Source organism: Pavona decussata, unplaced genomic scaffold, assembly GCF_977016875.1.
Source record: "Pavona decussata unplaced genomic scaffold, jaPavDecu1.1 SCAFFOLD_195, whole genome shotgun sequence".
Lineage (NCBI taxonomy): Eukaryota > Metazoa > Cnidaria > Anthozoa > Scleractinia > Agariciidae > Pavona > Pavona decussata.
Window position 1 is genome coordinate 2,787,274 of NW_028145604.1, and position 20,583 is coordinate 2,807,856.

Below are 20,583 nucleotides of genomic sequence, written 5' to 3' on the forward strand. Positions count from 1 at the left end.
TGCCATGACAACATGCTCCTGAATTTGATTTGGGTTATAAGGGTCTTCCCGCCTTGAACAGGAAATACAATTTTCCCTTTTATAGTCTTGTACATGAGGCTTAAATTATCTTTTTGGAATTCAGTTCATCCTTACTGAATTTCTTAATAAGTTACACATGTATACAAGCAGAATGCTTACTGCCCAAAACAATCTGTTGGGATTGGCACAAGACAAATAAAACTGCAATGCCATCCATTCTTAAACATGATGACCACAAAAAGAGACATTTTGTATAATTTTTACATAGTATGAGAAAATAAACTATTTTGCCACGGTTTGAAGAAAAACCATGGTCTGAAGAAGAGCCTTTGTATTGCAGATGTGCTGTACAGTGGTCAAATATTTACCTTCTCAACTGATTGTTAAAACCAAACATTTGAAACAAAAGCACCAGCCAACTCAGGATCAGTCGAGGACCCCCTCAGTCTTCCCCCGTCTGTGATATTAATAACACTTTTGTTCATACACAGTGTGGAAATCTCCAACTACTCACTAACTTTGTACATGTTCTAAAAACCATTGTCCCTTGTTTTATTTCTGTAAAGAGCTAAAGACAGTGAAAATACATTTTTTGGTGGTGGTGGGGGATGGGAGGGAAGGTGGGGGGGGGGGGGGTCTCTCCAATCAGATGTGTTGAATTTCACTGTTTCCCAATGCAACTTTACTGACAGGTGTTAAACATGCATGAACCATGACAAAACCACTGAAGACAGCTGAAAAGAAAAACATTGCAATAAGTAAAACAAAACAATATTACGTTGTTGCAGAAATCACCCACACCCCTCTTGCAGAAGGTTTATTAGTTAGGATCCCGCCCCTCTGTATTTTCCAGTTAAGCTTCACACTTGGCCTTTGAGACAACCACTCTTCTCACCCCCCACCCCTCAGAATTTCCAATGACCTTGCCATGGGACAGCATGGACATTCTCTGGAAATGCATATTATCATTGAATAATAGCAGAATCCACAAAAATGTATCAAAATTTTAATTAATTTGTATACTATTATAAAGCTCATACTAATAACTATCCAACTCACAAAAGGACTAGCAAACTTTCATTTCATTTATTTCACCACACATGTTACAAAAACACAAATATGAGCAGAAGAAAAAGAAATAAGGAGAAAGTGATGAGGAAGCTTTAGGAACTCTGTATTTTCACCTTTTAAAGGAAGCTTTCTGAAAATATATGACAATGACAATACAATTGGACGAATTATAACACAGTTGATCACCATAACACAGATCAGATGAGCCCTTACCAACAAAATATATAAATGGGACAGCACCAGGAAGAAGGCCATAAAATGGCAGCTCAAACATGACCATTGCCGTTAACTGCTCTGAAAGGGAAAGCTTTCGACCTGAAAGGCAGTTCAAAGTTGACATAAGCACCTATCCATACTTTCCAATAAAAAACAAAATCTGCAGTTGAAATTTAACCCATCATTGCATTTATAGAGTCTGATGAATAGTTTAGAAATTAAAAGAAATGCATTTTTAGAGATTTAAAATAGTCAAATCTTGTCGCTAATAATAATTGCTAATAACCATTGCTCCCTTCGGTTGGAGGGGGGGGGGAGGGGTGGGGATATTTAAATAATAGTCCCCAGAAAATAGTACTTATTAGAGAGGGGAGCTTAAAAGAAATTTGAGGATGGGGGCAGGGGGTTGGGGGTATAAATGGCTACTTTTGTTGTAGAGTCAGCCCTGACCATCTGCCATCAAAGTTTTAAGAAACTGCCCTTGAATTTTTGTAAAATTTCAACTAGCATTTTAATTCTCAGTTATTATTTTACCAGAAGAAGGGGTGGGGCGAGAGCTCAAAGCACTAATTATTGAAACATCACAAAATTAATGTTTACACCCAAGTGTGGGGGAAAAAATATATTATTATACAATATATTATTGTGGTGAAAGGGGGCTTATTGGAGAGAGAGCAGACTTGCATCCTGTTAACTCATCTTTCACCTAACAGCAGAACTTGTGATTAATTTTTTGTAAAATTGTAAAGCTTACCTAACAATTTCGGAGCAAACCCGCTGGTGTTTAATACATAGACAAGAAGGACAGTGATACTCGACCACAGAATGCAAAAGTTGAAGTCATCAGAATCAATCCTATGAACATTAAAAATGACAGAATTTAATGTAAACCAAGTGTTATGTTGTTCTAAACACTGATAGGCTGAGTGGAGCAGTTTTCAAACAATGATAACATGCCTTGATTAGCTTTTGCTACTTGCTGTCCAGTATAATAAACTTAAAAATTGGTAACCATGTCATAAAGATTAATTGACATTGGGAGTTGGAGGGAACTGCTGTTTCCTTTGGTTTATATTGCCTTTGGTGTCAATTTTCCTCAGTGATTAAATTATAGTAATTAATATTTACAGCGGTTACCAATAACACGCGACCTACGGCATTCAAAAGAGTCGGATAAAATTGCGTTTTGGTGGACGTCAATCAAAGAAAAGCCGTTGAAATTATTTTGAATTCTGACAAGATTCCACGGTAACCCTGTAAGAAACTAAGAATTTTAGCTCGCTAAGACGGGGTAAACTATATCTAAATTCATTCTCCAGCCAGATCAAGCGCAAATAAAAGGTATTTCTTAAATATAAATTTCGATTTTCACTGCACGTGATAATTTGCTCACTTGCATGCATCGCTGATTTAATTGTCAGGTGTACCGATTTCAGATGTTTCATAAAAAAATACGGCTTCGTATAAACAATGCGCATTTTTTTAGATAACCTGACTTGGAAATCAACTTTCATAAAGTTTACCATCCGTCAGCGGATAAAACTGTCAATTCTTTGTTCTGTTGCCTTAAAATGTTCTCAGAATTCAAAACAATTTCAACAGCTTTTCTTTGATTGACGTCCACCAAAACGCAACTTTATCGGAGTCTTTTGAGGCGTTAGGTCGCGTGTTATTGGTAACCGCTGTAAAAGGAAGGTGTTAAATATGTGTTCTAGTAAAATGTAAATCAATCATCTATGTCGCTATCTATGATATCAGTCAATAGTCATGATCGTCTGGTCAAAATAGAGACTCTTCTCCATAATTAACACATATGAGATTTTTACTGAAAATGATCATTTATGAAAGAAAATAAAACAACTGATTGAATGATAGTCTCCCTTGAAGCTGTTTCAGTGTCGTCACACAACGCTCCTCCCCAAACATTACATTAAAATGGCTGCAAGGGAGACTAATTGAATGATTGCTTGTTTAAAGCCTTTGATTGATTGATTGATTGATTGATTGATTGATTGATTGATAAGTAGAACCAAAATCAGTCATGACTTGCTCACGCATGTATTCCAATGATTGACACTAGTTGCACATTTATTAGCTACAAGCTTAAATTTAGTTTTTGCAACTGCTGTGTATTATTTGATTGGTCAAAGTTGGTTTGGGCATTAAGACTTTCACAATATCAACCATGATTTCTAAAAACAAAGTGTAAATTCTTCACTTAAGATTCCTAGAATTTAAGTATCAGTATATGTGTAGTGGTTTAAATTGGTTGTGTTTCAAAGCATTCACAAACTCTCACCACCACAGAGCAATGATGACAAGACTCAACATCATCCAGGCATAGTTGATCTGATAGTAACTGAGGTTGAAACCAAAATTTTCAGCCGAAGTACTCCAGTGGCACCTGGAGCACATACTAAAGAACCTTTTCCAAGGACGCATAACAACTGGGAAGAGAAAATAAAAACTGCTGATGGATTCCGTAGGGGATTCCTTCTCCTTGTAAGGTGGAGGATCTTCAAATGCTGGATTGCTGGAACTTTCATTTAACATGTCCCTGGCATTCTGTTTTTCAACACTGTAAACATTTTGTTTGTCTTGTGCTGTGTCATATGAAGGTGGAGGTCCAATTGGAAAATCCTCCATGACTGCTGACACAATACATATAGCATTAATTTTGAAAACAAAAACTGTATCTAAATATGCTCAGATTACAGTTCCATAAATTTATAAAAAATGGGGGTCACCAAGGTCATTTTGAGTTGTAACCACTTTAAGGTAAAATTAGGGGTGTTTTTAACAGGTTATACTCTTGCTATGGTAACTCATTATGTTGAGAATACCACCATTACTTGTTAACCAATAATTATGCAGTTTTTTGGTAAACCAGTGCCAGCCACCTTAAAGCTCAGCTGTGACAATTTATACTGAAACATAAATAAACAACTTTCTTAAGGTGCATACATGTAAATTCAACTGTCGCATAAATTTTACATGCACAAACAGATGCAAATTTAACTGGTTTGTGACTATATTCATAAATAAAATTGAGATGATGTGTGAACTGCTGTGTAAAAATAAGGAGTTGAGTGTGGTTATGTATGTAACAAAATAATGGGGAATTCTAGTTTCTTCCCCCCAGGGGCCGCGGGGCTAATAATACTTGCATACATAATCTAAATAATGACAATAGATGTCCAAAATTTCTTTGTAACAGCTATTTTGATTAAAACAAAAGGACAAGCACGATATGAACCAGACAAGATACAGATATTTTTTTGGTCAACAAGAGGTACAGTTCACTTTGTTTCAAGTTAACATAAATTGTAAGCTAAAAAAGTGGGAAATATTCCTCTTAATTGTGCTGTTGGTGTATTCAATATCAGCAAGGAGAAGAGTTCGATAATTTCTCTATCTATAATAAGGAGTTCTTAGAAGGTAAAGGGCAATATAACAGAGTGAGATGATGTGAAAACAAGCTTACGTTTAGCTTTGCTGTGTTTACTTTAGACGAGGTCAAGGTGACGTAATTCAGTGCGTAATTCGGGACCCTATGAAAACTCACTGAAAAAGCCACTAAAAATATAAGAATGAGAAATTTCTTTAAACTGTACCTTTAAATAATGTCTCTCTTTTGCTGGTCAGCAAGATGGAAGCCAAATCAAGTTAAAATAACTAATTTTCTGCAGTTGAAAAGAGCAGCGATAGATGTGTTTTGATTCTCGTTACCCATCATACCTTTCGCGTGGAATGTTTAGAAACGAGAAGAGCAGCGCTGGGAACCAGTCAATTACAACTCCATTGGGTACCCTTGAGCGTTGCTATGGGTTCGCTGAATGTATTCAAACTTTTCAGATATAAATAAAATTATACATTTTAATGAATTTCCCTTAATTTTATTCCCATGGTCACCATGGGCTCCTGCCCAGACAAAGTATACTATGCGAATCTTGGAGGGAAAATATTTGTTAGGTTTGATTTTAATAGATAGCGTACCTCCCTCCCCTGGCCCACCTAGATACCCTTAAGTGGCCTGTTCCTGTCTACGGCTAACAAACGCACTTGGTTAAAAACACCTGGGGAAAGAAATCAACTGAATTATTGAAAAGAACAACTCATGATCTATTTAGTAGAGCATTTTGGAAAAGAAAATGTGAGAACTTAAGGACGGTGCCTACTAATACCGAAGAATTTTTGTGTGGTTTATGACTATGCGGGAAAAGCAAGGCACCAAGGCCTACTTGAATCCAAAAAGAAAATTGGGGGTAACCACGCATTTTTCAGAGATAATTAAGCAATAATATCTCTAAAAAACGCCAAAATATGAAGCAATGTTTGGGATTTTTTCCTAAATTGAAGCTTAATTATCTCTGAAAAATGCATGGTTACCCCCAATTTTCTTTTGAGATACCAAAAGCATTTGGTAATTTCTGCTTTCTCCGTGTAGTTTTAAACCGCGCAAAAATATCCTTGTATTAGTGCGCACCACCCCATTAGCCTCCCACGCAGACGTTCTTATGGGTTCGTCACGCGTTCCTGCCCCACGAACGCTCGTGGGGCAGGAACGCGTGACGAGCCCCTAAGAACGTCTGCGTGGGAGGCTAACCACCCATAGGAAACCCGAGTATCTCCAAATGCGCAGAACGTATGCGCAGTAACAATAGTAGGCACCGTCCTTAAAAAACGTTAACCTAATTTTTGTTTTCAAGTTGTATACTATTCCGACCCCGTCTATCTATGGCCAGAGACACTCATAGAGACTTATAGTACATTCGAGTGATAATCTATAGTAAACCTGGACCATCATTTTTAGGTTTCTTTTGATAGAAAAAACGTTGTGGGTTTGTGAAATTACATGGACCTAATCTCCGGGACACTTCCTCGTTACTTTGTAATTGTAAACATTGCGAAAATTATTGAGTGCACCGTGAGGTGGATGGATGGTACAGAAGTAAACGTAACGTTTCTGTCTTTCCTTTTGCCCACTTCAGTGGTCTAATCCATTTCGTTAAGACTTGTACATGGTTTATGAAGTTAAAAAGGTACGATTTCAAGGTGTCACCTTTTCGTACTTGCATTGAAGACAATCATTAACGTCACTGTCTTTCCGATTTTTTCTCCTTTTTATCAGTCAAATCGTGATCTTTATTTTTGAGCACTTACGTATGTGAACACCTACCTCCGTCTGGTTGATCGCTTTTAAAAGGCTTAACCTATGTGCGACTAATAATTACGAAACTTTCAGTGGATGCAGGGGACCACACGACGTACAAATAAACTGTTCTGAGTACGTTTCGTTGCCGGATCTCTTGTAGTAGAAATGCACGTGCCAGACGTCACTTTACGTGTAAATAAACCAAACTGACTGCAGGGCTGACGCTACGGCAAAGGGCAATTTATTTGGGCCAGTATTTCAACTATATAATTTTAATTAGAAAACCAGTGGTACTAGTTGAAATATTGGCCCAAAAAAATTGCCCTTGGCCGTAGTATCAGCCCTGCAATCAGTTTGGTTTAATAATTGCGCTCAGCCGAGTACCCATAACGTTAAATGCAGAGGACCACCTAGTTGCATAAATAACAATACAGCTCCATTTTGCTGCCTGGTCAGCTCCTTATGTAGAGATGTGCATACCAGACGTCACTTTACTTATAAATAAACCAACCTTATTGTAAGTTTGGTACTATGGGAAAAAGTGAAATTTTCATTTCAGGCCAAGATTTGAATGAATATAACCAGGTCATGGGTTCCTGATACAACTAGTCAGGGCCACAATACAATAAAATAATGCCTCCTAAAATTGAAATTTGAAAGTAGAGGTAAGTAGTTAATAGCTAAATAAAGAGTTTACCATCATCATCATCATCATCATCATCATCATCATTATTATCCATGAAATCAGTCTGGTAAGAGCTAGCCTGTAGTCTATGGTTCAGGACAGTTTGACGTGTTTAATTACCAAATTAAACCTCTGATGCTATAGGTACCGAACAATCGCGTGATTAAAAGCTGAAAACCTCGCGTTGATAACTTGTGACGTCACGGACTCTAATACATTCGCCACACTTCATTCTTTACGCCTTCATTTCGATTCATTTTACTTAGTTTGGTTTGGCTTTACGATATTCATAAGAAAGAATCCGGCCACAAAAATCCTTATGATTTCAAAAGACTTTTTGGGTGACAGAATACATTTTTAGAGCCGTTATATTTTTGTCACACCTACTCTAGCCCTGTAAAAGACTAGTTCTATGAGCCGAAATATCGCCTACATTAAATCTGCCCTCCTATCTATCCGTTATAGTAGCGTTACACTTTTCATTGTGAAAATGATGTATTTTTCAGTGAGTGAAACAAGGCATACTCAGAAAAAAATCCGAGTGCTCCTATCAGGAGTCGAACCTAAGACCCTCCGTGCTCTACCACTGAGCTACAGGAGACTTGTGGGAACTAAGGCCACTAAACTAGGTTCATATCAGAAATTGTGTATCAATGTTCTATATAGTGTGAACAAAGAATTGAATTGGATAATGTGAAAAACATCATACTGCTAGGATTTGAATGTCAATGTGTGACATAAAATGCGCAGTGGAATAAATGCGATGGTATATACTTCTTTTGGGGTCTTTTTTGTGTTTCTTCTTTCTGATTTTTAACGCGTTCAATACTGCGAAAATTGAATATTTGATTAGCTGTTACATTTTTCCATTTGTGATCCTCAAAAGGAATTGTCGTTATTTGATATGACCTTTACGAAGACCTTTCCCCGAACCTCAGCCACTTTTATGGAGCGCAAACGTAAGTTTTGTGGTCATTACTGAAGACGCAAACATGAAAAAAGGTCTAGAGGCCGATCAGCTTGAGTTGACTCCATTTTATCCCGTAAAGAACTACTGATGCTTATGGAACAGAGCGACCTATGGAAGAAACTCCTATGTCAGTGCAAGTGGGCTCGAAATCAGAAGAAGGGTTTGGTATTTGAGTTTTGCGCATCGTATTTTCACCCAAATTCCGCGTAGAACATCCAAGAAATATCCCCACCCTCCCCTCTCACAGAAGACAGAAGATTTGTTGACCAAAACTAACTGGAGAAAGACTGGGGGCAACATTTATTCGGCTACAACGATATCTCGTCAGAGATATCGTCATCGTCAGTTTACAAATTGTCACGAGTTTTTTGCTCCAACCAAACTCTTTTAAACTCTCTCGATAATTAGCATGACCAAGCATGACTGGGAAGTCTGGCAATACGGAGGTGCAGAAAATTACATTTAGTGGATGGCAAAAAAAATAACTGTACAATTTGGTACTAATTATATAATCAAAGTAAATTTCCAAGCAAGGTGCAAATTTAACTTCTCATTGTTAACGTGGGTAACCTGTGGTACAATAGCAGCATTTTTAATAATTTTAAATAATTTCAGCAATAACTATTAAGTTCAAACTGTATTTAAGTTTTTTAAAAGTCCATACACCGCCATTTTATTAGCAGAGTTACTAAAAAGTTCCAATAATGGATGTACATTTTGCACGCAAAAAGAGGACATACGCCTTGTCACGCCCTTGCGCCTTTCAATAGTATGCGCGCGCACTGTCCCTCATGTTGCATTTTGGGACATATTTCCCCTATGAGCGTTTTTGCCGCCATGATGGATCCTGAAAATGGGATCCGAAGAAGAAAATTCGTCCAAGTCTGTCTTGAACGATAACCTGACAGGCCAAAAAGCTAAAAATGCTTTAAAACGATTTCCCTAGTGTTTGTTTTTAAATTTTCTTGAACCTGCACGCATTGTGCAGTGTTTCAAATTTTTGAATTTGAGCGCCGCTTTGGAAACTCAACAGCGCGTCAAGATGAGTAAATTGTCATTCAGAGCTCGGCAGCTCGATTCCAACAAGGCTCTTCCAGTGTATCGGGCCGAGGAACTACCCGATTTGACGGAATTCAGCACCATAAACCGTGCTGTACCTCAAATGCCCACTGGAATGGAGAAAGAAGAGGAAACAGTGAGTAAAATAAGTTGTCAACTCGTAGTATTATGCTCATTTCTTTTAGAAATTATGGCATGTGTGACTAGCAATTATAATTTCCAGCCGCATAATAATCCGACCATCAGTTTAGAAATCGAAACGTTTGTGAGAATTATTTTTGGACGATTGATCGAGTTTACAAGCTTTGTGAAATGTACTTCTAGTTTGTTCACGTGATGTCTGCGTAAACCCGCCATTTTTGAACGCGAGGGAAACCATCGTGAATGCCCGCGAAAGGCGGAAGTTAGAAACTAATAGCGCGGTGGTAAAACTTTTGTGACTTTTTCCCCACTTTAGGATAAAGTGCGACAGTTTTATAGGTTTTCCAGTGCGATTTTTAGTTTTTCCCGAGTTTAGGAAATTTATGTGTTGTCCATTTCCTTTCTCAGAACTCATGGTAGAGGGGGTGGGTGGGGAATTTATCATTCAGTTATTTGGTTGAAAGGCATTTGAAATTCTGTTGGTTACTGTTTTGAGTTAAACTTCTGTTAGAGTGCAATTTAACTGTAAAGATGGAAAAGAAATTTGTTGATGTTATGTGTAACATATGTAAATGTATATACAGTAGTAGGCTTTGTGACTGTTAATTTGATTTTCATTTTTCTTAATACCTTTAATTTTTGTTTGGTCATAGCTTTGCAAAAACTGTTTAAAATAAGCAGGTATAATTTTTTTCAATACTCAATTTGTCAATTGAATAAAACTCTGAGAAAAGTCCAAGGGTTTTTGGATTGAAAAACCCTTGGATTTTTGTTAGCACAATGAGCAGTTTCAAAAAAAGGCTGAAAAAATCCAGGCGTGAACTGGGCATAACAACATGACTTTGCAATCAACACCCTGCAAGGATCTTTAAGTAGTAAATCTTTCACCTATAATTTGTTTGTGATCAATTCACTCATTTGTTCAGAAGAATGATGTTTTTTTTTGCCAGTAACACTTGCTAAAACAAAGTAAACATGTGTGAAAGTAAACTTGTGTACATAATCATCTTGAGTTAGTGTTAATTCTTGCAGACCTTTAAGGATCTGTTAAGATAATAAATAAAATGTATGTAAGTAAAAGGCGTTTTGGTATTGAAATTCAGTTTTTTTGCATCTTTCAATATCATACAAATCATGATCTTGAAAACCCAACTAAAGATTGTGTTTGTATGGCTGTTCATCATAACTGCAATAACAGCTAATGGATTGTGAAAACAGGAGCTGTTCAAATGGATTGAAATCCGTGGATTTCAGTGCAAGAACATGTATTTTGTTGAGCTAAACCTTTTTGCTTTTTGAGACTTACACAACCATGATTGACAGTATTGAAAAACACAAACATGAACTCCAGAGGTTGATTTTAATGAAAAGTATGGTGATGATAAACATTGCTAAACATGTTTTCGCTGTATAGGAACACCATCTCCAGAGAGCAATTTCAGCGCAGCAGGTTTATGGCGACACTCAGCAGCTAGTGATACCAACACCAGATACTGAGGAGCTTAAGGAGAAAGTGGTTGAAACGCTTTACCATGATAACTTCAAACAACCTAAACAGTACATCCATGTGCAAGGTGAGTTGATTAGTAATGGTGATTGGACAAAGTAGGGGACAATTTAGGGAGTAATTGAGTAATTTCAAATATGCAAGGACCAATTGAAATTACAAATAGTTTACATGCAACTCTGAGTTGTACCATGCAAAGTCCAGTTACCAGTTAAACTTATCAAATGATGGCATTAAAATTGCAGGTTATAAAATTTATGTGATCTTTCTTTCTCAAAGGTTTGAGATTTTCACTGATGGAAACAGTGGAAAGTAACAACAAGAAAAAAAAACCTGTTTGAGTGCTCCTGTGTCCTGTTACTGCGTAACAATATTTGCTACTAAAGTTGAAAACCAAGATAGTTTAGAATTACTTTTTTCAACACTTTGAGCAAACCAATAGATTAGAATCACTGAGAATTTGTTATTTTGTTTTACGTGTTATAGTGACATTTGATTTGTATAGTAATTAAGTTCAGCAACATAATAGAATGCATTGAATGCATGAATTATTGACGGTACTCACAAAAGAATACCCACTGGAGGTTTGATGGAGTTGCCCCATTTCTCTTTTACCCTATCCCATGCCTATCGTTTGTAGAATTTGGTAACATCAATTATGAAACCTTTTTACTTTAAGCTTTCAACTTTGAGGAGGAATTGCCTGAGTATGACCTGGACACTGAGGACGAGGACTGGTTGAACAATTTCAACAAAAAGAAGGTTAGACCAATAGCTGTCCTCATTTTTGCAGGATGAGCTGTTTTGTGAAACTCAGCTGTACTGAATTTTCTCACTGGAGTCTTTTGGTTAATCCTGAACAACTATATCTGCAGGTTATTTTTTTTATAAGGATGATTAATGGTTTGTTTTTTGTTTTAGGAGCTCTTGACCCCATTAAAATTTGAGCAGTGCCTTGACCAGTTGGAGAAAAATTCGGGAAACCAGGTAAAGTAAATAACTAAAGTTTTACCTTTTTGTTTTGGTAACATTGTCTAAATAGTTGTAGGTTCTGAGGGCTGAACAGTTTGAGAATCAATGCTACTGGGCTTGATTCATTTACTAAATTTCCTAAGGCACCTTTGAATCACCTACCAGGCGTAATTCCTTCAACTTGCAAATTGAAATGAGTTGAACATTTGTTTGTTCTTTCCAGGCTGTGTCTCTAAATGAAGCAAAGTCTCTATTGAAGGAATTGGGCCCTGATGTCATCAAGCCTCTTTACGACTATTGGATTAACAAAAGGAAAAAGCTGGTGAGATATTGATGTTTGAACCACTTGGCTCGCGTGTTATTTCACTGGTGATTTCTCTTGTGTTTGTATACCATCATATCTCTGTTTTTTGCTGTCCACTTGTAATGTGAAATCTCTGCTTTCAGTAAAATACCTTTCTTTTGTGCAGAGTTTTGAAAATCACTGTCTTTGGAGCATTTTGAATCATTTTTGTTCATGTGGACGGAATACCTTTATGGATAAAAGCATACATTTTGAAATAAACGTAATTAAGAATGGATAATTATGCATGGATGGGGCTTCCATCTGGAAGAAAAGCAAAAACAAAAAAACAGTTGAAAGGTTGAAACAGTCAATTAGCTACTGGCTCGATTGACGGATTAAAAACACTGAATGCAGTTGATGCTTTAGATAAGGGCCTGACATGTGAAGTTTCTCTGTTGTCTTCCTTACAGAAGGATTTGGTGACTTCACTAATCCCACAGCTCAAAGGAGAAAAGAGGGATGGGTCATCTGCTAGTGATCCATATGTGGCATTCAGACGAAGAACAGAAAAGATGCAAACGAGAAAGGTACAGTTCTTACATGCATGAGCTTTCCAACTCAGTAAATTCGACTGCCATCAGGACAAAAGACAGTATGTTTCCCGCTTGATGCCAGGCATCTCTGACTCTTTTGTAGTCATCAGCAACTGATGCTTACCTTGAGTATGAACTACCATAACTCTTTTTTTCTTCATTCCAGAATCGCAAGAATGACGAGGCTTCATATGAGAAGATGCTCAAACTCCGAAGAGACTTGAATAGGGCTTGTACAATTCTGGACATGGTTAAGAGGAGAGAGCAATCTAAGAAGGAACACCTTCAGCTTACTGTTGAAGTTTTTGAGAAAAGGCAAGTTCAGCAACAAAATTGTCATTTCCTTTGTTACACATTTTTTGTATGGTGATTGTAACTTAAGTATCATGGGTTTTTAATTACCTCTTTTGTTAAAAATAGTGTAATAAGACTTTCACTTAGCTGCAAAAATGAGAAGAAAGAAATCAACTCAATTCTTGAAAGGAACTGTTCTAGCGCATTTTGGAAACAAAAATGTGAGAACTTGAAAAATGTTAGCCTAATATTTTTCAAGTTTCAGTCCATTCCGACCTACTCTGTCTCAGGCCAGAGGCACTAATTGACAGTTTTATTGCACTGGGGTAATAATTTATAAGAAAACTAGACAATTATGTTTTTGTTTCTGTTGACAAACAAACATTTTTGGGTTTTGAAGTGACATCAAATTCACGTGATACTTCCCTTTAATGTCAAATAACTGTGAGACAAATAAAAACAGATAGGAAATGTTAAAAAAAGAAAGACTATGAAGTATGTTAACTAACTTGCATTTATGTTCCAGATATACTGCTGGAGATTATGCAGGTCAAATCCTTCAACAGTGTATGGATATGATCAGATATCAGCCTCCTGCGACGAACCTTACTGTGCCAACATCTGCAGGCTATGGTGAAAATGCCACACCCGGTGCAGTCACGGGAGGGGAGAGGGAGCATGAACTGTGGAGAAGACAGTTACAAGTGAGCTTTTGTTTTACATTCATGATATGAATGGTTATGTACAGCTGTAGCTGACAATGTTTAATTTTTTAATTGCATTGAAGGCAATGTGGGAACTATTTAACCTTCCACACTTCTCTGTTTATTTTGCCTTTTCTCAAAACAAAACTTCTAGCAAGTCATGATTGAAAGTCTTGAACTTTTATAAGCTCAGATTAGTATCATATAGTATTGTTCCTGAAAAGATAAAAATTCATATAATATACCTAACTATGTTACTTTTTATAAACTTGTTTTTGCAGGAAAGACCAAGAGTAGGAAAGAATGACTTTATCAATGAATTAGGGTAAGTGTAAATACTTATGCTTCATACACTTTACTGCTAAATATTTGTAAGACAGGCTAAAGAATGTATCATACATTTTGAACTATTTATAAGCTGCAAATCATTAACTGTTAAACTTTCCCACAGCATCAAGAGACCGAAACTCCATCACCATGCAAAGGTTCCTCTCATTCCGCCAACTGGTGATCAAGTGGTGTTTAGTGATGATGAAGAACTCATACATGTGTCACCACCTCCGGTAAGTGAACTTTGTAATACAAAGAAATACATAGAATGTCTCAGGGGCTGTTTACATGGAGGGAGGAAGATCCTAGCAATAGGAAGATCCGAGAAGGCAAAAAAACTTTTCGTTTTCTTTACATGCAGAAATTTCAGCCAAAGTGGTTACCAAGTGGAAGGAAAAGAAGAATAACTGTCGGCCTTGAGCAGCTGAACGCCCGGCTGCCTCCATGTTTGTTCATTTTGTCCCTAGTACTAGGATCTTCTGAGCGAAAGTAGTTTACATGGTGCTAGGATCTTCCTAGTCCTAGGATCTTCCTATCTCTCAGCTAGGAAGATCCTATCTCTAGGAAGATCCTAGCACTACGGCCAAGTACAACTATTTGCATGTAAACCAAATAGAGAAAACATATGGCACTAGGATGATCTGCCCTCTAGGATCTTCCTACAGCTGTAGTGCTAGGATCTTCCTCCCTACATGTAAACAGCCCCCCTTAGGGCACTTTCCTTGTCAGAACTGGCCGGCCACACTGCCCAGTCTGTAAATCAAATGTGTCATTTTGAAGGGATGGTGCTGCAAAATCTTGACGAATAATCACTCCGAAAATGGTACGCGCTATGTTGAAGCAATTCAAAAGACTAGAATAAAACTTATCCTTCGAATTGGTACAATCTGTTTACGAACTGACCATTGTGGCTGGCCAGTTGTGACAAATGGAAAGCACACTTAGTTTTTGCTCAACGTCTGATTTCTTCTTCTGTAGGTTGCACTGGAACCTTCTTGATCAAACTATTGAGCAGAGCAGATTTTGTTGCAATTTCGTTTGCCAGATTTGAAATGGTTCATCAGTTAAAATGTTGCTGTTTTTGTTGTTGTTGTTGTTGTTGGGGTAATGTTATCAACATTTTCTATCTGCAGGTTGATATTCCTTCAGAACCTGAAGATGACGAGGAAGATCCAGATGGGAGATTTGGTTTCAAAAGAAAGCTTGGCGTCAAATACTTGGCGGTTAGTTCGTTCATAAGCACCAAAGTTGTTTCTATCAGTCAACTAAATTTAAAATTGAATTTTCTTATTCTTCCTTAGCCGCGATTCGATTCGCCCCAGCCTCTTCCGTGGGTAGATCCAGCCGAGGGAGGCCTGGGTGACAGGAGATTTCGCTTCAGTTGTACGTCGATATCATCGCCGCAGAGAGTGATAGGGTTTGCGCGGAGAAGAGTCGGACGAGGAGGAAGGTAAAACAGAGAAATTGTCTTGTGTCTTGTCGTTATGATAAAGTACAGTGAAATCCTAGAAGGAACAAACGTTTAATATTCTACGAGCCGTGGGAGTCCCTCCTTCCGCGCGCGTGTGAAAAATGCGACGTCTTCCCACCCGCGCGTCGCGTTTCCACGCAGCAATCGAGTTTGTGTGTATTCGCGTGTTCATCTCACTTCACTTCACGCGCTCTGCGTACACGTTTATCCCGCGAAAGTAGCGACCTGTTGGAAGTAAATCCAAAATTAACAACTTTCGCGTGTTTACGGTGAGGGAAGAAACAAACACTTCTAGAGTTAAGTTTGGTAGCTTGTCGGAGTGTAGTGGTTTGTGGTAAATATACTAAAATTAATGTGAGTGTCTCACTTCTTTCTCAACAGAATATACATGGATCGAGCCTATAGTCCTTTATCTGAAGATTTGGATGAATTAGATACTCGCCTCAACTCCTCAACCTCTTCCTTCTCGTTACCGAATGGTTTATTCCCGTACGATCACCTCACAGGCTGGAAGAAACCCTTACTGTAAGTCAGGCTGTACATGTACCTTTTATGTCTGTGGATAAACCTTAAATTCTTATGAAAGCATCGAGTATTACTTTCTACTGCTAGTGTTAGTTCTTCGTACCTTTGACTACCTTCATTGCAAAATGAGATTTGTCTCAAAGCTTGTACGGACCGCGAGGGTTGTCCAATATAGACGAATAGAGTCCAGTCATGTATCTCCCTGATCGACTGAATTACCCGAAGTCTAGTGTTAAAAATAGCATGTAAGGAGACTCGTGGGAGTCCAGTGGACTCACCGGAAGTCTATCCGTGAGAGACTTCAGTAGAAAAAATCCCATGCATGTTGTGGGGGAGACCATTAAAATGTCGTCCATCGGAGTGCACTGGATCCATTGGTCACGAGTAGATTCAACCCCGTCCAAGAAAAGAAGCCCCTTTCAAAAACAACTGAACCTCAGCAACTTTCAGGCGCAAACGTCCTTCCTGTTGTAAACCCTCCCCAAACTAAAACCGCTATAGTCTATTTTCTCACAGTTCTCTTCAGTGTTCTTTTGTTACATTTCCATCTTTTTTTTTTCTTCACCAGGCCGCATTACAGACCGAAATCTCCACCCACGCAAATATCGCTCTCGTCACATTCATCCTCTCCAGTATCATTAAACGAACCCCAGTCTGCCAGTAAACAGAGTGGGGAGCCCAGACCACGCCTTCACAGAAGCTTCTCTACGCAACCAAGATCGAAATTCTCGCTTAACCCCACCCCAACAAATGGGGTAGTGGGGCCGAACTTTACGCACACAAACATGAGCCGGAGCTCGTTATCAAACGGACCGTTATCAAATCAAGGTGGTTACACCACAGGAACAATTCTCACTAAGAACTCCGCGTACTCTACAGCACCCATGAAGGCAGTGTACGCAATGAACTTTCCGGTAAACTCGAACATTTCTGGGCACGCGTTGGCACGGGGCAGCGCGCCGTTTTCACCTACTGCGCTGAGTTCATCATCGTCGGCAAGTGCTGCGTTGAGGGCAAACGCTGTTGAGAGTTCGGGAGTGGAACAAATGTAAGTGAGTTTTGATGTTCGCTAATGTGATGTCAGTCAGACAAGACTCGCTGTTTTTGTTAGTTGCGTTTTGTCGCGGCTACACGCGCGAGTTGTACCTATGACAAATGCTTGCGGACCCTCTCGGCTCAAGGACAGTGGAGCGAGACGAGGGGCCAAAAAGCGCGAACGCTCACAAAAATTGTTCCTCGGTGCATGTCGTGTTCCCCGTTGCAATCGCAATAGTTGTTATCGGCTTCTAGTTTTCAGGGTCGTGCCTGGGTCGAGGGCCTGCGCACTCCTTGCGTGTTCCTTAATTCGCGCCCTGTCGTTGTTTTGACGTGCTATAAAATTTGTCGTTAAATGATTTAAAAAGCAAGATACTTCCTCGGGTTTACCCTTAGTTCTGTTCGTTTCCAGCTCTTTTCAACCAAAATTTTTTGTACAAATTTAACATTTTTTTAGATATTACAACCACTTTGATAGCTTGTGTAGCAAGCGATTCCGTTGAGGATTTGTGCGTTTTTCGATTTTTGACCGCGCGTTCAAACAACGAAAAACCGCACAAAAACGCCAACGGAAACACAGAGGCTACTACTTTTATTATTATCATCATTATTAGTGTTATTATTATTCTGTGTATTTTTGCAAACGACGAAGTTATTCTGTCTCTTATGCGTCTTCTTTTTTTTTTCGGTAGGGATTTAGATGTAGTCAATAGATCTGATGGTATCCTAAGCACACTCGATGGGTTAGGAACTTCACTCAGTAGCGTACCTAACGCCACGTGATATCGGCTGTGAAAACAAATGGATATAATATTTAATGGGGAATTTCTCCGTAGAGCAAGCAGTCTGGTCCGTTGCAAGATGCCAGTAAAGGGCGAAGGATCAGTGATTGAGAATATGGTGCGATTCCGTGAGAAAAATGAATTGAAGTAGCAAAAACTGCCGTGGATTTTAAGAATTTGTCAACTGGGAAGTCTTGACTCCACGATAGATAGCAAAGCTGGAGCTATGAGAACAACCAACAAGGAGACCTTTGAAAATTTGTCACAATGTTATCATCGTAAAGGAGAGTCTTGGCTTTTCCGAGAGGTAGTTGTGGGTTTGTAGATCACGGCGCGGTATACCGAATTTCTTGGCTTCTAGGACATGTCCAGCAGCAATCACTCACCAATGCAGACGTTTCCTCTTTAGAATAATTTTAGTCATGGAAATTAAACTGGTTAATAAATCTGAACGAGGTTTGCTGTCCGTTCTCTGTAACTGCAGCCATGAACAAGTTAACATGTATACTTAAATTTTAATGGGTATCCCTTCTCAATTATCGCTGTACAGAAACAACTTTGGTTTTTTTTTTATGTATATCGAGTTCCTTTTTTCCGAACGTTTTTCGTATAGGTTTGTATATTATCCAAGTTATCTTGCCGTTTGTTTTTTCTACCGATAACATTAACTTTTAAAAAGGCTGTAGTTATGGAGAGCGACCAGATTCATTCGTAACCCTAGAAAAGTAAAATAGGAACACAAAATCGCAGTGAAATGTTTTGTCAGACTGCCATTCTTGAATCAAGAAGATCATGGAAAAGTCGTGAATCGTCCAGGTTGCCTACTTGGCTTTTCTGGAAAGTTTGGAACGCTTCGGCTTTTTGTGTTCTTCGTAAAGCGCCGAAGTTTCTTGCTTTGTTGTTCGGGAATCCTCGCAGCACTTCGGCGCTTCGTGCCTCTTCCGTGATCTTCCGAGGTAAAAGGTCGGCAGTGACCAGTCTTTCCACAAGAAGAAAAGTGCGATCGCTTTGTGTTATTGCCAACGGGACCGATCATTGTACAAAGTAAATAAACGATCTGCGTTCCGTTTTTAAGACATTATTTATTGTTACAAATTATAGGAAGATTATTCGCGCATCTCACCTCTTTCCCGTGATAACCACGATGCGATAATTACCAGAGGCAGCGTTGTTGAGTACTGTATTCTCCTTGGCAGAAGTTGCGTTACTCGGCTCGTCACGAATCGCGCTTTGTGAGGAACGTTACGTGACAAGCCAAGTAACGCAACACCTGCCAAGGAGATTACATCGTTTATGAATAGCTGCTAAGCTAATTAAATCGAGGCAGCGCTCTTTGTCCAGCGTACTCAGTACATGGCAAAGTTTTAATTGAATTGTTCTCCTTAGATGAAACAAAGGCCTATATTTTATATAGCAATCAATGTGGAACCAATACACTCTTTGTACAAGTGACTTTCATATTTCCTTCTAACGTATTTGTGTACAATAAATCGCCGACGACATAACAATTCTCCAGTTTTCTGTTTTCATGTGACTCGTCCCAGTCATCTCGCGGCTTTCAGGAGGGGGGCTGGTGGTGATTGGTACATTTGGATCCTCGCTTTGGGGTTAGTTACTGGAAATGCCAGCATCAAAATGCACCAATCACCACCTGCCACGGTGCCACTTGCATTCACTGCTTACACAGCCAGTCGACATCATCTCTGATGAAGACCAGCTGTATAGCAGTCGAAACGTCGCGATCACCTTTCTGCTGCACAATCCGGTGAGACAAACTTTTCTTTTTTTGACAAAAGAATTGCAATTTATGTTTTCGATTAACAAAACTCTGCAAATGATTCAGTAAGCTTGCATGATGCAACATGCTGCAGTTCCAACCAACCAGGGGTAAGTTACCTCAGCTAATCAGCCGCAAGGCCAAACAGAACGAAAGAGAATGAAAATCTAAGTAAATTTTAATTCATTAACGAACGAGACAGTCTATTAAATGAACTCGCCGACTCTAGACGCCTGTGCGCAAACGTCTTCTATTTTCCTGCTTGGAAATGGGAGACTTGCTAAGTTTGGCCCGAGTTAATAAAACCAGCTCGCGTCGCATTTCCCGCACTGTTTTAAGGGGGTCCAGACCTCCCTCTTGGTATAACTTTTACTCAGATTCCTCTCTTCCTTGGCGGCCACTGCCTCTGGAAGTTTGGTATTTTTTTACACAATGTGCTATTGCTTTCACTTCCTGTCGCCTCTGTCCCACTTTCCAGATGTGATTGGTGCGTTGCGTTGCTGGCGACCATCCGCCCGAAGCATCTACCTTAATTTCCGGTCAGAATGTCGGCTTCGTACACCAGTCCTCTCTGTAGTTTCATAGAGCACAACTCTGCTACTCGATTCATTAAATTGCCATGAAGGTTTTCATTCATTTCCCATACGTTCCTTGTCGGAACTCATTCTGTTCATCACCACTGAATTTCTGAATCGTACAATTGTGATTTCTTGTGATTTTTTAATTAAACAGAAGGAGAGAGGGTGGCCTCTTTTGAGGCAACTATTTGATTCTTCCCTCGTCCTGTTTGTTTGCTGTTACTATTTAGTTGTTATGGACGTGTTTCAGTTCTTTCCACGTGTCGAGACCGCAGTCTCTTTACCTGGCTGTGTGCCGTGCAGATGTGGCAAAATGGTTCCTGTAAAGGAAAACAGAAAAATTACGTTTCAGCTGCGGACAAAAGTATTGGCTATTTCGTAGTAAAAATTACCGTTTTCTCAGGCTAGGGT

At 38.9% G+C, this 20,583-nt stretch overlaps 3 protein-coding genes across 5 annotated transcripts in view; 1 reads left to right on the top strand and 2 right to left on the bottom strand.

Annotated features, from left to right (window-relative positions):
* Positions 1 to 267: 267 nt before the first annotated feature.
* LOC146461767 (uncharacterized) lies at positions 268 to 5,054 on the bottom strand. 2 transcript variants are annotated; one of them, XM_085086576.1, is made up of 5 exons: positions 4,923 to 5,054; positions 3,608 to 3,956; positions 2,063 to 2,163; positions 1,306 to 1,407; positions 268 to 755 (listed from the first exon to the last, which is right to left on the bottom strand). In XM_085086576.1, exons 2-5 carry the CDS (start codon positions 3,952 to 3,954, stop codon positions 667 to 669), a joined length of 639 nt encoding a protein of 212 aa, XP_084942702.1. In that variant the 5' UTR covers positions 3,955 to 3,956; positions 4,923 to 5,054; the 3' UTR covers positions 268 to 666. The 2 variants fall into 2 exon arrangements, with proteins under 2 accessions (XP_084942702.1, XP_084942703.1); XM_085086577.1 differs by having other exon boundaries at positions 555 to 755; positions 3,608 to 3,959; positions 4,923 to 5,033.
* Positions 5,055 to 8,930: 3,876 nt separating this feature from the next.
* LOC146461768 (enhancer of polycomb homolog 1-like) lies at positions 8,931 to 19,327 on the top strand. The gene is made up of 15 exons (XM_085086680.1): positions 8,931 to 9,313; positions 10,733 to 10,892; positions 11,505 to 11,587; positions 11,747 to 11,812; positions 12,021 to 12,119; positions 12,554 to 12,670; positions 12,843 to 12,991; positions 13,497 to 13,674; positions 13,956 to 13,999; positions 14,126 to 14,237; positions 15,138 to 15,227; positions 15,306 to 15,454; positions 15,857 to 16,000; positions 16,569 to 17,048; positions 17,728 to 19,327. Exons 1-15 carry the CDS (start codon positions 9,161 to 9,163, stop codon positions 17,816 to 17,818), a joined length of 2,115 nt encoding a protein of 704 aa, XP_084942806.1. The 5' UTR covers positions 8,931 to 9,160; the 3' UTR covers positions 17,819 to 19,327.
* The window catches only part of LOC146461769 (vacuolar protein sorting-associated protein 41 homolog), a 41,924-nt gene continuing 40,220 nt past the window's right edge, over positions 18,880 to 20,583 (bottom strand). For both annotated transcript variants that reach the window (XM_085086679.1, XM_085086678.1), the window contains one exon: positions 18,880 to 20,492. In XM_085086679.1, the coding sequence (XP_084942805.1) occupies positions 20,406 to 20,492 (87 nt within the window). In that variant the 3' untranslated portion in view covers positions 18,880 to 20,405. The remainder of the gene's footprint in view (positions 20,493 to 20,583) is intronic.